Raw genomic sequence first — 19,146 nt, forward strand, 5'->3', positions numbered from 1 at the left:
CCATCCATCACTATCGTGTGGCCATCAAACGATTAATACATTAATTAACTAAGCGCTACATGTGTTCGTGTACATATTTATAGCCGTTGCCTATTTTGGAACTTGTCTTTGAAATGTGATTAGACTGCATAGCAAGTGCATCGAAAAATTCGTTCAATTAGAAAGTAATTCTTCCATAACAAAAAAAATAGATTGTTTGCTAGAACAGGTTAAGGAATGATACTCACACAGCTACTATCAGAACAGACAAAATCAAAGCACGTAACTATTTCTGAATTTTACCATGATACCTGTTTCCCAGAATGCCCTGTTTCCATTACATTGTATTTTTATGATGTTTAAAGGGATGTTGTCTGCACATACATTTTGTATACCTGTAAAGGCATCAAAGACACTGCATGAGTTTTTACATCCACAACTGTACAAAGTGTGAATGCGAAGTTGTATGCTTTTACACCCATATATGCAGCAAATACTTAAAATTTTCCACGATACCCATTCAAGCTCTAATTCCTTCCGAAGCCTTCTCATTAAGATACTTTTTAAAACCATACCATATAATGACGTATTGTAAACGTTGTGTTTTTACGTTAGAAACGATATCAGTTATATACAGTATGTTCATAATGACACCCTCCCTAAATGTCTTTCTTACATACCTTTGTATGTAATTTTCTTACATACCTTTGTCTTTGGGAACTAGTGTTAAACGTTGTTTTGGAAATGGGTCTTGGAACGCGTTTTACGGACTACGAATGGTATATGAATGTCGGACATGACGCCTATATTTCATTCTGTAGCAACATACAAATTTGTTTTGACAAACAGGTGTGGTTATTAGCGATCTGACCATTTTTTTAGGACACAGGCGTAGAAAGAGATAAATTTATATATATATAGTTAGTTATAAAAGGATATAAACCAAGCCCACTTGAAGCCTAACCTCAAAAGTAACCCCGCCCAAGTGTATGATCCATTTGAAGCTAAAGGTAAAGTAAATATAGAGCTTCACTGAAGCATTCAATTTGCATAAAAGGCTTGTTCAGACGGCGGACGATACCACAAGTCGCAGTGATTGCAAAAGAGGGAACACCTCACACCGCAGAGTTGGCAGTTCACACTCGCTGAGGATCTTCTTCGGGAACTGGTTCTGGTCTGGTATTTTGAATTCACCGGTAAGTGTTGTTTTAAGTTACAGGATGCCTTCGGTTTATTTACACATGCTGTTAACGGTAAACCGTAAAAAAAAAAAACGAGGCACTGTGTTTTTAATTTACAGTGTGAAGATCAACGTTAACCAGAAAAAATCACTTTACTGAAACTTTCATGTGTGTATTTCTACGCGCTGTCTGACTTTCGTTTCGGTTAACGTTTGTCTTCATATGTAAAAAATAAACTTTGTAATAATTGTGTCCTACTTTGGCAAGTTTAGAATTCGTCCTTCTGCCATAGTCTGTGAGGCATCCTTCACAGTACAGTAAACTAACGAACTCACTACGGATAACAAATTGCACCTCAACGAAGAGTTCAAATCTTTGTGAGGTTTTCCTTTGGCAACATAATTTTTATGTGAGGAAAGATGTGGGCTGTCTTGGACTAAACAAGAGTTATAATGAATAATTGGTAAGCAGTGGTATTACGTAACGTGTAGCAACTATGTTCGAGGAAATCATACGTGAATCTTGGTTTAGAGCACATGTAGTCCTCTAGCTATTATGAACAACTTTTGCAGAGTCAAAGTATAAAGCTGATCAGTTGTTATTGGCCTATATATATTTAATTGGTTTGTGCATGAGTCCGCGCACAAGAATTTTTTAGAAAGTTGTTTTCCCCTATCTACAGTGTTTAATTAAAAAAAACAACAACAAAGACATTTTATTGTGACTGGAGCAGGCTACCATTTTTCGATTTTATGACCTGTACATAACTTCACTGCATGCTTACGATATAACAGGAGGAGAAAAGGAAAACAGAAATGACGAATGTGTCAGCAGCTATAGTCAGTTTCGCTTCTACTCCGAGGTATATAATCGAATTATTTCTCATACAACGCTCTTTTATGGAACTGATCAGGAGATCTTGAAAACGAAAAGTCTACCAGGCCTTTTTTGTGGTACATTTCCGACTGTAGGATTTTAAGTGGACAACATGAAAGAACAAATTGTATGCGTACATTTCGCCGAAAAGATCCTAGTAAGAATTGTTCTCACGTCTTCATGATCATGTCGTTGAACGGTTGTCAGACAAAGGGAAATGGTCCCTGAAATGTACTAAATATTCTCCTGACATCACTGATACATTTAATACAAAATGGGTATATCTAGTTCTGGATAAAATTGGACGTTTGCATCTTGTGAAAGCTACGCTGTTTGTTGAATTTATTTATTTATATGATGTTTAGCGCCCTACTACTGAATTCTTTCATCACGGTGATCAGATTTATGTTAGGAGAAATGCGCGCATCATCTACGATTCTCGATTGCCATTGGCTGATCAGACGGGCTAAAATGTTGACATACACTTGTCAGATAGCCAGTCAAAGTTATGCAGGTTTAAATTCGAAAATGGCTTTGAGCCATTTTGACGTCGCTCGTTTGAACGCAAAGTGGGGGCATTTAATCCGGTTTATTTGGCCGAGCTAGCGACGTCGCTTTAAGCCAGTGTCAGGGCTTGAGCGGGTTTATCTTTGCCGTGTGATTGGTAACTGGATTGAATGGCTCAGATACGTGGAGGTCAGGATGACGTTGCAATCACTAAACCGGCTTAAATGTGATCGTGTGAAGGGGCAAATCCCTGAAATGGCTTAAATCCGGCTTGGTCACGTGGTCGTGTGACCGCACCCATTTTTACAACTGGCTTCGAATTAAACCGTCTCAGAGTTGATCCGGATTAAGTTCTGCCCGTATGAACGGGGAAGAGCTGAAGGACATGGCCACAAGGGGAATCTTGCTGTCGTCATTTTTCTCTGTGACGCTAAATTTATTCTCTCTGTAGCTAAATTACTGCCCATTATACCAAGGGCCGTTTTCATGAAGCATAATTAGTGCTAAGTAGCCCTTAGCTAAGTCCACTTTATATCTCTATAACATACGTCTTCATGGTATTTTAGGGCCAAATTAGCTAAGTGAGCTTAATGAAACCGGCCTCTGCACTCTCAGCAGTCAACATTAGCATGATCTTTCTCAGCTCAGCTTTATAGACGTACGCGAAACTGGCTTTCCATTTGATAAATATTGTAGGGGCAAAATCATTAACCTTATGATGAAGGGTATATGGGGATTTAAACTTTGTGTGTGTAATTTTAACCCTTCTCCTGAAGCTCAGGGTTAAAATATCACACTCAGGGTTTAAATCCCCATATACCCTTCTCATCATGCGGATAACTTGTAATATTTCACTTATACGACGACGGACAGCATTATTCCGGTAGGAAACCCGGGGAGAACCCACGACCTTTTAGACTGCTGGCGGACTTTTTTCTCGTTTTTGGTCATTAAAACGGCACCTACTGTTTGACGGTATACAGTTTTACTCACGAAATGTCTTCACGTCATTAACTCAGGACGGCCTATATACGCTCCTGTATGTACGAAAGTCTAATTTTTACTGTGTAAAGAGGACATGAAAGGCTTTTAGAGGCTTGCCCGTGAGATCCATCAACCTTGTGACCCAGCTGTTCCCTTGTAATAGCTCTGAAGTTCGATACGACACCATCATATATATTTTTTTACATACACAGGGCTGGTTACATCCTTATGTGGATCAATTTTGCTCAAGTGTCTACAAGAAACAAGCTTTGTCCTCAATTCTTTATATTCACATTATATAGACGTACACGTGAGCACAGCCGTTAAATGTACTGAACGTTTCCGCATCGCTGACCCTTGGTTCTAAAGCTGACATACATAGTAGCAAAGGATTTTGCACCACCCTCAATTATAGTGGCCCTTTTGCGAAAATGAATCAGTGTATGCCTAAGTCTTTCGTTTCGAATGTATGGGATTGGTCTGACGGATCAAAGCCTGTAGAAATATCACCGGTATTCTTGCTTTCGGGGTTCAGGTAGGGGTTTTAAGCCGAGGCTGAATGGGGCTGTGGGTTCAAGTAGATTCAGAATATATGATTAAAAGCCAGTGAGGCCAAAAGGGGGCGTTTTCGCAATTTTCCGTTTGTATTTAGCTACCGGCATTCCCACGAAACCGTACATATTCCTAATTACTTTGCATATCAATCCAGCTGCTTCCTGACCGCATGCTAGCCGGCATGCCCTTTTGTATATGTAAAATCTACAAACAGGACTGATCAGTCTTGAGTGCGATCTAAAACGACAACAATATAAATATATAAATACAAAGTGAACGGATCCTTTCGATTGTACTCAAGGCACTGTAAGTATGTAAATTATGTATGGAGTTGATTGTTTTAAATCGAAAGGAAACCTTTTACTAAAATACCTAGGGTAACTGAGAGAGAGTACTCGAAACGCTCGCTTTTTGTTTTGAGAAATTAATACTGTCAGCGATTGTTTTCAATCGTACATTACGGCCATAAAGAAGCGTGTGGGAGGGGGGTAGGGGTATGCAGAGCTTTGTGTGTGTACTTACGTCATCCGTTATGACGAAAGTTTTTAACTGGATAAGGGTACAATAGATGCTGATCACGTGCAGCTTTCATCAGATGTGTGTGTTGAAAGTGGGGGCGGGGTGGTGGGTTATGGCGGCGCACCACAGGAAAGTTTACATCTCATACTCAATGCTTTCTCTTAGAATCTATTGCTTTTGTCTATTTGGTTCTTTATGTATACATCACCCGGTGTAGCCCTTAACACCCTCCAACCATACTTCATTTATTCACTGCGGAAAGTCTTTACCAAAGTTGCATTGGATGTTAAATTCCTTTTCCTCTCTCTATGAAAAGGTGTATAATGCTAGTAAATGCATTGAATGTCCCAGCCGTGACAAGGTGTGCCGGGTGTAACCAGCTGGCTTTCATCGCCTTTTATGTGAAACATTATAAAAACTCTCTGAACGATATCTAAGGAAGGCGAGAGGATGCTCTATTTACATTGTACACATAAGCCAGATTCGTTTGTAAAAATGTAACGGGTAGAAAAGGGTTATTGACGTATATCTTTATATGAAATTAAATTACATTTTCGCATGTCATGGTATATAATTAGTTCTTGGTTATTTATTTAGTTGGTGCAGACAGCCACACTCGAAACTTGGTACGTTATGTACGTTATGATACAACGGCTGTGTGGAAAAAATCGGAATAGTAGTAGAACATACAGCTCCTTGTCAAGTACTTCATAAACCGCCCAAAATACAGGCGCAGTAGAAACGGTGAAAGCGGGATTCGAATCTTCGATTTCGATAGGTCGCAGCCCATAAAGCAAGTTTTAGCGATTGCTCCACTGATGGCGCCGTATATTAGGCTAACGCCATGCAGAGATGTCAAATTTTCTGATGCCAGCTTCACCTATAGTGCGTGAAACGTGAAATCACTCGGAAGCCCAAAAATCTGGTATTAGCTATAACACAAATACTACAAAACATAATGGAAGATAAGAACAGTCGCATGCATATCGGGATTGGGCTTTAAGTGCTATTCGTATGCCGGTTTTACATCAGATTTCCTTTTCCATCAAATATGGAAACATTCAAACGGCCTCCTCTCCCTAACAACCACCCAGGTCACAAAGAAATTGTTTGTTTTCGCATGGTGTGTATATGATTGGCTCCCTTGAAAATATTTATTGATGTTTCTTTTTTCTTCATTTACGTTTAACGTCAAACTCTGGAATTATTACTTCAACGATGGCGTTCAGTTTTGGGAAGGCTGGGGTGGAACAACTGACATTTTGCAAGTTATTGGAGAACTTTGGTAAATCTTATTTGTACCGACAAGGTTTGATACACGTGGTCTCCACCTAACGTTAGAATGCTTGGAATTCAACTTGCAGGTCGTCTCTCGTGGCCAAAGTCTTTTCTCTTACAGCTGAGCCACGTCCTGCTACCACGTTGAAGACTTTTTGTTTTGAAATACGACGACATCACTCATGATTTACACATGACTTGCAGAACTGATCTAACACACAAAAAAACGTAAAAAGGAAACACAAACAGACACTTGCTGATTTCGTTTGGCTTTGTCTTTTGCAGATAACCATGAAGGTTCTGTGGGCAGTAATCTCCCTTGCAGTGTTTTTCAGCGGTAAGTGATCTTCAGTTGCATTTGTCTGCTTAAAACTGCAAGTTAAACTATATAAATTATCCGTCAATTTAACCGTGCTGGAAGGTTTGTCTGTTTTAACCATGCTGGAAGGTTTGTCATGTTTTAACCGTGCTGGAAGGTTTGTCCTGTTTTAACCGTGCTGGAGGGTTTGTCTTGTTTTCACCGTGCTGGAAGGTTTGTCCTGTTTTAACCATGCTGGAAGGTTTGTCCCGTTTTAACGGTGCTGGAAGGTTTGTCTTGTTTTCACCGTGCTGGAAGGTTTGTCATGTTTCAACCGTGCTGGAAGGTTTGTCCTGTTTTAACCGTGCTGGAAGGTTTGTCATGTTTTAACCATGCTGGAAGGTTTGTCCTGTTTTAACCGTGCTGGAGGGTTTGTCTTGTTTTAACGGTGCTGGAAGGTTTGTCTTGTTTTCACCGTGCTGGAAGGTTTGTCCTGTTTTAACCATGCCGTATATTGGGATATCGTTAACATGACATGATCACATGTAAATTTTCGTCATTTTTAGGCTGTGTATATTTTCTATAGTCTGTCTCAGCAATTGTACGGAGGAAGTAATATACTGGTTTAGATGGAATTTCTTGCATACCTTGGCTCTGGTGCACGTACCAATCCATTAAACTGTAGTGATCTGGATTTGTATTAGGATCCAGGAATTTCTTAAAACGATTATTTTCAGTGCCTTTTCTTACACTTGGTATGGTTTAAAGCCATAGTCATGATTATTTCATTCGACAACGACGATTCGGTTTATGACTGGAGGACTTTGCAGAGATCAAAGAGCGGTGAATCGTTCACGCATGCGACCTAATGGCTAAAGGATAAAGCAGTTGGCTGTAACTATCACGTCCACATAAGTTTATAACATGTCACCATCGTAGTTACAATCAGCTTAGTCTACGATCGCTTTGTGCAAGCGGCCAATGATCGGCTTCAGTGAGAGAGACATTTCAAGGACATGGACTAACATGGTTAACGTGCTTTAGGTGGTATTTCTGACCCTAGTCAGACCATCGCCACAATGTGGTCGATTGTTGTTCGGATGCAGTTGAAGTCTTTCATACATATATGAGGTGGTTCGGGTAGCCGCTGAGGTGTAGTGATTGACGTGGCTTGTGAGGTGAATTCCTGTGGGCTGTGCTCAGCCCATTTAACCCAATGAACTGAGCCCAAGGAGTGTAGCCAGAGTGGATATTTTGATCTCATTACTGTTTTCTTTGGGAGAGGGGAACGTTACAAGGCAGATGTGTGGGAACCAGAAAGATTGGGTATACATCTGCCTGTTGCAGGCTAATGATTTTTTCTCAAAAGTCTGTCTGGTTTCCTCCACCTACCAACCTGATCACCGTAGTGTAAATGAAATATTTTCAGGCACGGTGTAAAATGCCCAACATATTCTTATCATGCATTTCTCGTGAGATTTTCAAAGTCTTCCTCAGCATACATACATGTATAATGGGTTGGTTTAAACACAAACTTAAGGCTTCACTGCCATAAAAACCAAGAAGCAAAGACACTTGTCTTCTTGCCATCAGTTGTCATATTATGTTCATTCCTACACATCACATTCCAATGTGTCCTGTTTCAGGAGACTATGTCAAAGGTGTCGTGATAAACAATGTGGACATGACGAGATGGGATCCATTTAATTGTAACAGAGCGCGATTGGGTTGTTTCAGTGCCGGAATATGTAATCCTAATGGAACATGCACCTGCAACATCGACCCAGAAGGAGGCTACGACTGTAATTTACCCAGTAAGTGTAAACATGTGAAAACGTACGTGTTTTCAAGTTTGTTTGTTTTAGTGCCAATAGCTTTTAGCACTAATACCTAAACAACAAAGTCGGTATTCACCCAAAAAATTACACCTGAGTCCAAATAATTGACCAATGTTAATACTACAGATATACTGGCCTTCTTGATGTGATGTTTGACAACTGATAGATTGGCAACAGTGTCTGGTGAAGTAACTCGGACCCAGATTTTTTTTTATCTCGTGGTCCCACTTAATTGGTCAAATGAACAGAAACTCGTAATATATATATATTCCTTGAAAATAACACGAAGTTTGAGAATGAAGCTGGAATATAACAGAATGTAGAAAGTTGAGAAGACGTTTTATTATTTCTTTCCTGTGTAAATTCTCCTCACCAGAGGATCTTTCTATATTTCTTCAAATATATATATGGTGTAAGATAAGATACGTATGTCTTTTAAAGGTAATCCACAATCGTGTACCATTCCAAACACCTGCAATGGAAAGGGGACATGTTACAACCTAAATGGTGTAGACACATGTTATTGCGAGCCAGGATACGTTGGGGCGGACTGCGACAGAGCTCGAGGTAGGTCATCCCAAAGCGTTTGGGCTATAACAAGAATCCATAAGCGAAACACGTGTGTTCTGGTCGTGCAAAAATGACAGGAAAACCTCACAAAGATAGTGCTCATCTTATATTTATTTCTCTTATATTTATTTATTTATTATTTAAGAAAATTGAATTTATTTAGATATTTAAATTCTGCTGTGGGCTATATGGACTATTACACAATACAGAGTTCCGCGGGAGTTACGAGCTTTGTTTTTTTTTACCGGGAAGTATTTATTTGCTGCCACTTTAGCTCTTTAACGTGTAATAATACTCATTGTTGTCAGGAATATATCAACAGCCAAGCTGGTCCTGGCATAGAAAGCTCGTGTTACATCATCCATGCTCAACACTATTAATGTGTTCCATAAAGCATGTTATTCATTTCAAATGTATACATGCGATTAATTTCGCCTGGATGTAGCTGTTTCCGCTAATCCAAAAAGGGTACTCCGTGGCATTGTGGTTAGCGTGCTAACGCAGAATAATGGCCCTGGAGCAGCTGACCAAAAGACCAGATCTGAGAAAGACAGACCAGAACTGCCTGGTATTTCTCGCCTTCTGCTAAGTACGGGTCAGTTTTGGGGACTTTTGGGGACGTTGGTATTTAAATGCTGTCTACTTGACATTTGGTTGATGAATTTTGTAGCACTAGGCGGGTGACTGGTTAAAACAACAGTGGTTAAAACAACAGCATGAAGACTCTAGCCACGGATAACAGAGGTTTCAAAAATTAAAATGACGTCGACTTTTGCGATGCGAAGTGGAGTCTTATTTCCGTTGAGTTTTATTTGTTTGCTTGGTGTTTTACGCCGCACTCAAGAATATTCACTTATACGACGGCGGCCAACACTGAGCTTTAGGGTAGATACGGCATTATTCATTAACTGAACAGCTAGTTTAGGTTGCGTGGAGATTTGAGGGTTGCTACAACAGCTTTTCTGAGGAACAAACAGAACACCAAATTATACAGTGCTCAGTCAATTTTCATTCTTGTCCCAGGGTATGTGGAGTGCTCCGACGGAAGTATGTCCATCGAAATCTATCCCCAAAGGCTGGGGTCTGTCTTCAGAGGAAGGCTTACTGTACAAGAAGTGGGTTCAAACACACCTCTGACAAATGGAGCTTGTGTCGTGGATGTGAGTGAGTCTGGATGGAATTCAGCAGCCAACCGCTTCCGTTCACCATATTCAACCGTAGACTCAGACATAAACCCATGCCGGAATGGACTTCATGTGACCACTACAGCGGTGAGTAATAGGACTAGCCGCTTGTAAAATGTAAATAAAAAGGAACTGTTATGTAAGTTTGAGAGGAAAAAGAAAACTGAAAATTATGTCTGGCAATAACATTACTTTTATTCGTTGAACTAAATGTTTGCAATCCATGATGGTTTTCTAAGACTAGTGATGATGTCATTAGCGTCAAAAGAGTATTATTTTCTTCACACCTGGACCGAGCTTCAGTGAACCTCTTTAACTTAAGTAACTTGTTTAACTGGGCAGTTTGCTAAGTCCTAAGCTTAAGTCCAGTTTGAAGACTTCTTTACAACAATATACTTTTGCTAAGTCAAACAACTTAAGTATAGTTTCGTGAAAAACTTGATCTTAGCATTTGGTGTCGGAACCTGTCTTATGCACAAGAGTACACATTAGAAGAGAAAATGCCGAAACACTGTCAAAAGGTAACAACAGAAACAAAAAAATATTGACTTCACACCACAGGCATTTACTGGCATGAATATGGTTCATCAATCTCACTTTAGATTCAGTTTTTACTCATTGGAAAAAGTTACAAAGTAAAGGTAATATACGATATAATTTTCAGTGCTTTTTTCTACTAAAATGTTTTTTTTTTTCTGAAACGTGCCATGTCAATCAATCAATCCATTTATCTCCATTTTGTCTGTTAAAGGATGGTGTGGAGGCGTGCTATAACATCCGACTGTGGTATAACCCTTTAGTCCAGACATATGTGGACGAGGTATTCACAATGTGCTGCAATGAAAACACGAACATCAACGACGGTCAAGCTACAGTTGGGAGCGGGTAAAACACAATGTCACTTCTTATCCAACGTTACTAATACACTGAATCATAATAATAATCTAACAATAACATGTTAGCAATACATTAATCATGGCGATCTGTGGGGATCGTGACCATCTGTGTTGATCGTGACCAGCTGTGGAGATCGTGACCATCTGTGGTGATCCTGCTGTGGGGATAGTGGCCAGTTGTGGAGATCGTGACCAGCTGTGGTGATCGTGTCCAGCTATGGAGATGGTGACCAGCCGTAGTGATCATGACCAGCTGTGGTGATCGTGACCATCTGTGTTGATCGTGACCAGCTGTGTTGATTGTGACCAGCTGTGGTGATCCCGCTGTGGGGATAGTGGCCAGTTGTGGCGATTGGCGCCAACTACAAGAATTGGATGCAAATTCAGGAGTATTAGGCAGCTGTGGATATTGCGCACAAAAGTGTGTCGATTATGCACAAAAGTGTGTCGATTGTGCACAAAAGTGTGGCGGTCTTCCTCAAAATGTGACGGTGGTGCACAGAAGTGTGGCTCGTCCACAATAGTGTAGAGATTGTGCACAGAAGTGTGACGATGGTGCACAGGAGTGGAACGATGGTGAACACTTTAGATCTTGGTTCAAGCTGATTACTTACAACCATTTCTGTCGTATGCAGCTGTGGCCATGTCGATCACCACAATAAAATACAAGTGTTGCTATGGTGACCAAATGCCATCATTGTCTGCGAGTCTGAAGCTGTCTGGAAACCGTTACCACAGCTTGCGTCATTGACTGCTGTACTTGCACCCAAGGCGATCATGAGATAAAGGCTACTTGAACGCAATACTGTACCCTGAAAGGTCACCCAGTTTCCTCCGTAGGCTTTGTTAAGTCTGGTGTATTTTTCTTGCGTGCATGTCTCACGTTAAATAGACGAAACACTTATATTAGCTAAAGAGAAATGATACTATTGGCCATAGAATAATTATTAGAAAACGGTTAGCTACTGTAATTAAAATTGTGACGTAATTTATTGTTCGGATTTACTGAGCTTTGGATTACCTGGGAGCAATGTATGGATGTTTGTACACACAAAAGAGATACTCACTTTAATTTTTATGAACATTTGGAATTGGCCATTGACTGAGATAAAAATCTCCATGGGATGGAAATTTGAAGCAAAAAGTTAATTACAAATATGAAATTAAAAAATCAGTGAGAATTTCCCCAGGCATAAATCACACCAAGTTATTATGATAGCTTTACGTGACTTAATCACTATAGTGGAAAGCTGATTATTGTGTTTCCTTCTTCAGCTACGAATGATCGTGGGTTTTCCCCGGGCTCTTCTCATTTTCCTCACATCTTAATGATGGCAGCCGTCGTATAAGTGAAGTATTATGGACGATAGTGTAAAACACCAATCAAATATATAAGTAAATAAATTCATTCTCAGTGTTGCAGACGGTTCGTGTTCAATGTGATATTGCCAATTGGCATTGGCCAGATTTTCTTAAATGTGGAGTTTGATGTATAGTCTAATGTCTTTATCGTTTTTTACAGCAATGAAAATGATCGCGGTGCGAAAATCAATGGATCCATCGAGATTGTTAGTGGCACTCTGGTTCATACAGGCAGTGGCAATGTTGTGCAGACTGGTGATACGCTCTCTGTTGGGGACCAGATATCCTTTGTTGTTGACATTGTCGAGGCTTCAAGTATGTTTACTTCTACTATAACTAGTGTTGAAACGTCGCTGTCACAAATGAATCAATGGTCGCAGCTTACCGCCAAGTCAGGATTATTTAGCTATATCGTCGTCATGACCAGTTTTAAGACCAAACTGCGTTGTGTAGAAGAAAAATTAACATTGACAAACAGTATCAGATGTTCAGAGTATTTTTAAGTAAGAAAACACTACAAACTATTATGTGTTCAACAGATCTATTAGAAAGTAATATTGAACAGAAAGCGGGAAGTCTTGCCTTCATGTAGATAGAATGTGACAAACTGTAATGTGGTAAAACATAATGTGATAAACTGTAATGTGGTAAAACATGATGTGATAAACTGTAATGTGGTAAAACATAATGTGATAAACTGTAATGTAGTAAAACATAATGTGATAAACTGTAATGTGGTAAAACATGATGTGATAAACTGTAAGGTGGTAAAACATAATGTGACAAACTAGTATATTGTAAACTGATGTTCCATTCATCTACTTCAACAGGTCGGTACAGCGTTGTACGAGTGAACAAATGCACGGCCAACCCAGGAAATATCGCCTTAGTAACGAACAGGTAATTACATGGTTACAGCCTCTGTCCAAGTCGTAGATTATCCCCGTATTATATGTGTCCTCTCTAAATTTTGGTTGCACATATTACGGGAAATGCCAACATCTATTTTCAGTACTCTCTGGACGATCCTGTCGTTTACTTCAGGTTCAAACTTGGTCTTGGATAGGGCATTTGTAGTATTCTCACTGTAGGTGGGGCGTTGAATGGTCGCCGATACTCGCGTGGCTGTTTGAGTGGCTGTTTGTGCGGCTGTTTGCGTGGCTACTCGCGTGGCTGTTTGTGTGGCTGCTCGCGTGGCTATTCGAGTGGCTGTTTGTGTGGGTGTTCGCGTGGCTGTTTGTGTGGGTGCTCGCGTGGCTGTTTGTGTGGGTGCTCGCGTGGCTGTTTGTGTGGCTGTACAGTCTAATGTTTGTTATAGACCACCTAGCTTCCACAAATATGGCTTGCATGTTGGTAGGTGGGAGAGTTTGTCGGTAAGGTGCCAGAGGTCGCTGGTTTTGTCTGGTCTGCGCCACTCATAAAACTGAACACTATCGTATAAGTAAAAACAAAACATAAATAAAGGACTAACTGCCTGTAAAGTTTTCTTGTTTCTCATCATATTGCATGGACCAAGGACTGGTGCCTTTACTTACTTAAAGCTACAGGAGCGGGCTCCATTAATGTAGGCATAGGATCATCGTGCCTCATGACCGACATTCTTTCTACAACAATAGTAGTTTTTATATGATAATGTTATTCGTAATATATTACACTTGTATAATATATTCCGTGCATAATTACTACATCATTACAATCTACTAGTCATCACCTGGTTCTTTATTGCCTCGGCATATATACGTCTTTGCTTCACAGGTGCCGAGATCCCGATGCCTTGGGTTTGGTGACACAACTACGTCAAGAGGGTTCGGCCATCTACGTTGACATGAGGGCTTGGAACCCCCAAGGAATCAACCAAATTACGATTGCATGCGACACCGAAGCTTGTGTGGATGAAATTACGTGCGGTGCTGTAAGTCACAATCCATCAATCAGTATAATCATTTGTTCTTACCGCGACAGTAGGGTTCAGAAAACCTGTCTGGAAACTGGTCTTTGAGATGGAATAGATGTGAACACTTGTAGGGCCTTATGACAATAAAAGGAGCAGCGACCATCATGCGACCTTTTGCGCAGTCTAACGTTCGTTGAAGACTTCTCCGAGATTGTTCTGACGTTAGGTTTTACAAAACTTTGTTCCAAAGATGCTCCCAAACTAACGTCAGAAATCTCTCCGTTTAAAATCCTGATGCAGTTACCTTTTTTAGCCAAATATGTTGAGGTTGTGAGTACACCGGATGACTTTGAGAGTTACCAAAGTATTACCTCACAATCTCAGAAATAACCGAAAATCGTAAAAAAGCAAATAAAACATATTATAATGAAAAAGCAGATCACAGATATAACACTGGCTGTATTGTAAACTCCAATCAAAGAAGTAAACCAACAGCCTGTGTGTCACTTTCGAACTGGGGAAGTTCATTAACCTCATCTGTGTGTCTGTTTGAAACTGGAAAAGCTCATTAACCTCATCTGAGTGTCTGTTTGAAACTGGAAAAGCTCATTAACCTCATCTGAGTGTCTGTTTGAAACTGGAAAAGCTCATTAACCTCATCTGAGTGTCTGTTTGAAACTGGAAAAGCTCATTAACCTCATCTGAGTGTCTGTTTGAAACTGGAAAAGCTCATTAACCTCATCTGAGTGTCTGTTTGAAACTGGAAAAGCTCATTAACCTCATCTGAGTGTCTGTTTGAAACTGGAAAAGCTCATTAACCTCATCTGAGTGTCTGTTTGAAACTGGAAAAGCTCATCAACCTAATCTGTCTGTCTGTTTGGAACTAGAGAAGCTCATTAACCTAATCTGTGTGTCTGTTTGGAACTGGAAAAGCTCATTAACCTAATCTGTATGTCTGTTTGGAACTAGAGAAGCTCATTAACCTCATCTGTGTGTCTGTTTGAAACCGGAAAAGCTCATTAACCTAATCTGTATGTCTGTTTGGAACTAGAGAAGCTCATTAATCAAATCTGTGTGTTTGTTTGAAACTGGAAAAGTTCATTAACCTAATCTGTGTGTTTGTTTGGAACTAGAGAAGCTCATTAATCTAATCTGTGTGTCTGTTTGGAACTAGAGAAGCTCATTAACCTAATCTGTGTGTCTGTTTGAAACTGGAGAAGCTCATTAATCTAATCTGTCTGTCTGTTTGGAACTAGAGAAGCTCATTAACCTAATCTGTATGTCTGTTTGGAACTAGAGAAGCTCATTAACCTCATCTGTATGTCTGTTTGGAACTAGAGAAGCTCATTAACCTAATCTGTATGTCTGTTTGGAACTGGAGAAGCTCATTAACCTCATCTGAGTGTCTGTTTGGATCTGGAGAAGCTCATTAACCTAATCTGTGTGTCTGTTTGGAACTAGAGAAGCTCATTAACCTAATCTGTATGTCTGTTTGGAACTAGAGAAGCTCATTAACCTCATCTGAGTGTCTGTTTGGAACTGGAGAAGCTCATTAACCTCATCTGTGTGTCTGTTTGGAACTAGAGAAGCTCATTAACCTAATCTGCGTGTCTGTGTGGAACTAGAGAAGCTCATTAACCTCATCTGAGTGTCTGTTTGGAACTGGAGAAGCTCATTAACCTAATCTGTGTGTCTGTTTGGAACTAGAGAAGCTCATTAACCTAATCTGCGTGTCTGTTTGGAACTGGAGAAGCTCATTAACCTAATTTATGTGTCTGTTTGGAATTGGATAAGCTCATTACCCTAATCTGCGTGTCTGTTTGGAAGTAGAGAAGCTCATTAACCTAATCTGCCTGTCTGTTTGGAACTGGGAAAACTCATTAACCTAATCTGTGTGTTTGTTTGGAACTAGAGAAGCTCATTAACCTAATCTGTATGTCTGTGTGGAACTAGAGAAGCTCATTAACCTCATCTGAGTGTCTGTTTGGAACTGGATAAGCTCATTAACCTCATCTGTGTGTCTGTTTGGAACTAGAGAAGCTCATTAACCTAATCTGCGTGTCTGTGTGGAACTAGAGAAGCTCATTAACCTCATCTGAATGTCTGTTTGGAACTGGAGAAGCTCATTAACCTAATCTGTGTGTCTGTTTGGAACTAGAGAAGCTCATTTACCTAATCTGCGTGTCTGTTTGGAACTGGAGAAGCTCATTAACCTAATTTATGTGTCTGTTTGGAATTGGATAAGCTCATTACCCTAATCTGCGTGTCTGTTTGGAAGTAGAGAAGCTCATTAACCTAATCTGCCCGTCTGTTTGGAACTGGGAAAACTCATTAACCTAATCTGTGTGTTTGTTTGGAACTAGAGAAGCTCATTAACCTAATCTGCGTGTCTGTTTGAAACTGGAGAAGCTCATTAACCTAATCTGTGTGTCTGTTTGAAACAGGAGAAGCTTATTAACCTAATCTGTGTGTCTGTTTGGAACTAGAGAAGCTCATTAACCTAATCTGTGTGTCTGTTTGGAACTGGAGAAGCTCATTAACCTAATTTATGTGTCTGTTTGGAATTGGATAAGCTCATTACCCTAATCTGCGTGTCTGTTTGGAAGTAGAGAAGCTCATTAACCTAATCTGCCTGTCTGTTTGGAACTGGGAAAACTCATTAACCTAATCTGTGTGTTTGTTTGGAACTAGAGAAGCTCATTAACCTAATCTGCGTGTCTGTTTGGAACTAGAGAAGCTCATTAACCTAATCTGCGTGCCTGTTTGGAACTGGATAAGCTCATTAACCTAATCTGTGTGTCTGTTTGGAACTAGAGAAGCTCATTAACCTAATCTGTCTGTCTGTATGGAACTGGAGCTCATCAGCCCAATTTGTCTATTTCTCTTTAAGGCGACACAGTGCCCTGGAGATTCTTCATTCAACTATGGCAGAAGGAAACGTCAAGCCAACCAAACCTCTGCTGATCGCGAAACCTTTACCAAAACAGCAACGTATTCCATTACAATTCCATTCAGCGTGAAGTCGTGTAAGTTTTATACCGCTTAGGATTCGTAGAAAGATCTTTAAACTCCACAAAGTCTATTTTTATCTCTTTTTTGGATTTTTTTGGGTCATGGAAATAAATACTAGCTTTATGAGCCATGTTTAAAAATTTTTTTTGATGTACAAAAATCAGTCGTTATTAAATAATTCATTTAGTGCCAAAAAATGTCAATCTGACGCCATGGCCGCTGTACATTATCAGTAAGGTCTCATAAAGCCGATGTTTACAATCAAAATATTTGGTGCATTTAATTCAATAAAAAAATCTAAAAAATAAATAAAGGTATTTTAGAAACAGTTTTAATCGTATCTCTACTGATGATTACGCCATTTCGCCTGTGTACAACACTGCATCCTATAAGCGCAAAATTCTTGAGAATGATGTTCAACAACAATCAGATAGCTAACTAAATAAATAAATAAATAAACAAGTAAGTAAATAAATGTACACTTGGATTGGTTTCAGGCCCAGCCCAAGAGCCCTGCCCTGTCAGTGCTGATGTGAATAACGTCTTTATACCAGTAGCTGTTGTCTTCGCCGTCCTTCTCGTCCTGACTTTCGGCATATCCATCTTTTTGTGCTTTCGTCTTCGGCAAAGTGATCGTTCTGCAACATGTGATCATCCTCCCGCCTACACCAACCACGCCATGACCAAGGCTTGAGTTACCGAATGTTGCCATTGGCCACAGCCTCAAACCGCATATTTATTAAGTGACTCTTCTCTCGCTTGTGCGAAGATCAAGGTAGATATAGAAAACGTTTCTTGATGATAATTGCTGATTTGCAAAACAGAGACTTTATGTTCAATTCAGAAGAAGCACAATCACCTTTTCACATTTTCACTAGAACTATACACCATCGTGATATATTGTTATACATTTTCAAACAAAACATGTGTGTAGTATTCAAGGTGTAGGTTAAACTTGATACTGTTCTTTTTTCAACATACAACGTCTCTTGACTTCCCAGAAAACGCTTGTAGTTTTTATGACAAAATGTATTTGTGCATTGTTTTGTTGTTGTTATTTATGAGCTTTCACGAACTATTTCTAAAGCGTGGTGCTATTTGTAATGGGCCAAGCGCGATAATCAAGCTAAATTATGTAACGACATCTAAAGGGAGATAATGTGTGCCATTTTTCGGTTGACTTGCTGAAACACTATCGTCTCGGCTCTACATGGTGGAGTAGCATGTTCTTTTGAGGATGACCCGAATTTTTCTTATAGTTCTGTTTTTTAGATTAAAGCAGATAAATGTACGAGGGTCAGTTTTAATTTATATAATGATAAATATGTTTGTGGGCTTTTGTTAAATGATCTTATCGTTTCATGTTCTGTTCTTTTTAAACAACAGTTACGGAAATAACAACTTTTCATTAACAGGAAGGAATAATTTCATGGAGTTAATCTATAACATTCAAATATTTAAAGTCAACTGTTGTTACACCACATATGTAAATTATCTGTTTGACAATCGTAAAAAGAATTCGTACAATTGCTTTGACTAAATTACAGAGAATGGAAAGAGAACGTCCAGGTTAATTTTGACCTTATATTAAAGTATGCCCAGCTATATTCCAAATAGATGGCAAGTTTATGTCAAGATTTTCAGTCAAGAACAGGTTAGACCATGACTGACAAGTTCTACACAAATTAGCATCGGGACAAGAGCGAGATACATTTACTTTTCTGTGTTTTCCGAGTTAATTACGGGCTAACGTACTTAGCGCAAACGACCGTTTTCGAGGAACACATTATGAAAATCAGTATGTGGTATTACAGAGAATAAAACTTTCATAGGTAATACAGGGATATCATGTCAACAGTTTGGTTGAGCCCGACGAAAAAAATAAGGATAGTATGCGCCATAGAAGCTTGGTTCATAATGTACCCTGAATTATCCACAACAACACACTGTAAATGTAAGCCTATTATAAGCAATCTTTTCTATAAACGTTATTCACATATTTAATATCATACATTTTACAATACATACAACAAGAAATGACGATTGAATGGCAATAAACGCAAGATGCATACTGAATTGTTTAAACTGTCTTGTTTCTTCATCGAGCATAAGAAAACGTTCAATGTCAGTGCAATGTGACGAGATATATTGTCGGTTATCGTTGGTGATGTCTGCCATTCACAGTTTTGTGTCTTCAGCTGTGTGTATGTGCT

The 19,146-nt window shown here is 39.5% G+C and overlaps 1 protein-coding gene across 1 annotated transcript; it reads left to right on the forward strand.

The window, feature by feature from the left end:
* Positions 1-1,075: 1,075 nt before the first annotated feature.
* On the forward strand, positions 1,076-18,818 carry LOC135462502 (EGF-like domain-containing protein 1). Its single transcript, XM_064739729.1, has 11 exons — positions 1,076-1,175; positions 6,165-6,216; positions 7,824-7,991; positions 8,457-8,582; positions 9,609-9,856; positions 10,521-10,654; positions 12,188-12,342; positions 12,858-12,927; positions 13,783-13,939; positions 16,812-16,947; positions 17,431-18,818. The coding sequence occupies exons 2-11, from the start codon at positions 6,171-6,173 to the stop codon at positions 17,625-17,627; spliced, it is 1,437 nt and encodes a 478-aa protein (XP_064595799.1). The 5' UTR covers positions 1,076-1,175; positions 6,165-6,170; the 3' UTR covers positions 17,628-18,818.
* Positions 18,819-19,146: the final 328 nt, after the last annotated feature.

Source organism: Liolophura sinensis, chromosome 2, assembly GCF_032854445.1.
Source record: "Liolophura sinensis isolate JHLJ2023 chromosome 2, CUHK_Ljap_v2, whole genome shotgun sequence".
Classification (NCBI taxonomy): Eukaryota; Metazoa; Mollusca; class Polyplacophora; order Chitonida; family Chitonidae; genus Liolophura; species Liolophura sinensis.

Coding starts and splice junctions, on each gene's coding strand:
- LOC135462502 (XM_064739729.1), top strand. CDS start 6,171: ATGAAGGTTCTGTGGGCAGTAATCTCCCTTGCAGTGTTTTTCAGCG. Junction 12,343..12,857: donor TGACATTGTCGAGGCTTCAA/GTATGTTTACTT, acceptor CTACTTCAACAG/GTCGGTACAGCGTTGTACGA. Junction 12,928..13,782: donor ATCGCCTTAGTAACGAACAG/GTAATTACATGG, acceptor TTTGCTTCACAG/GTGCCGAGATCCCGATGCCT.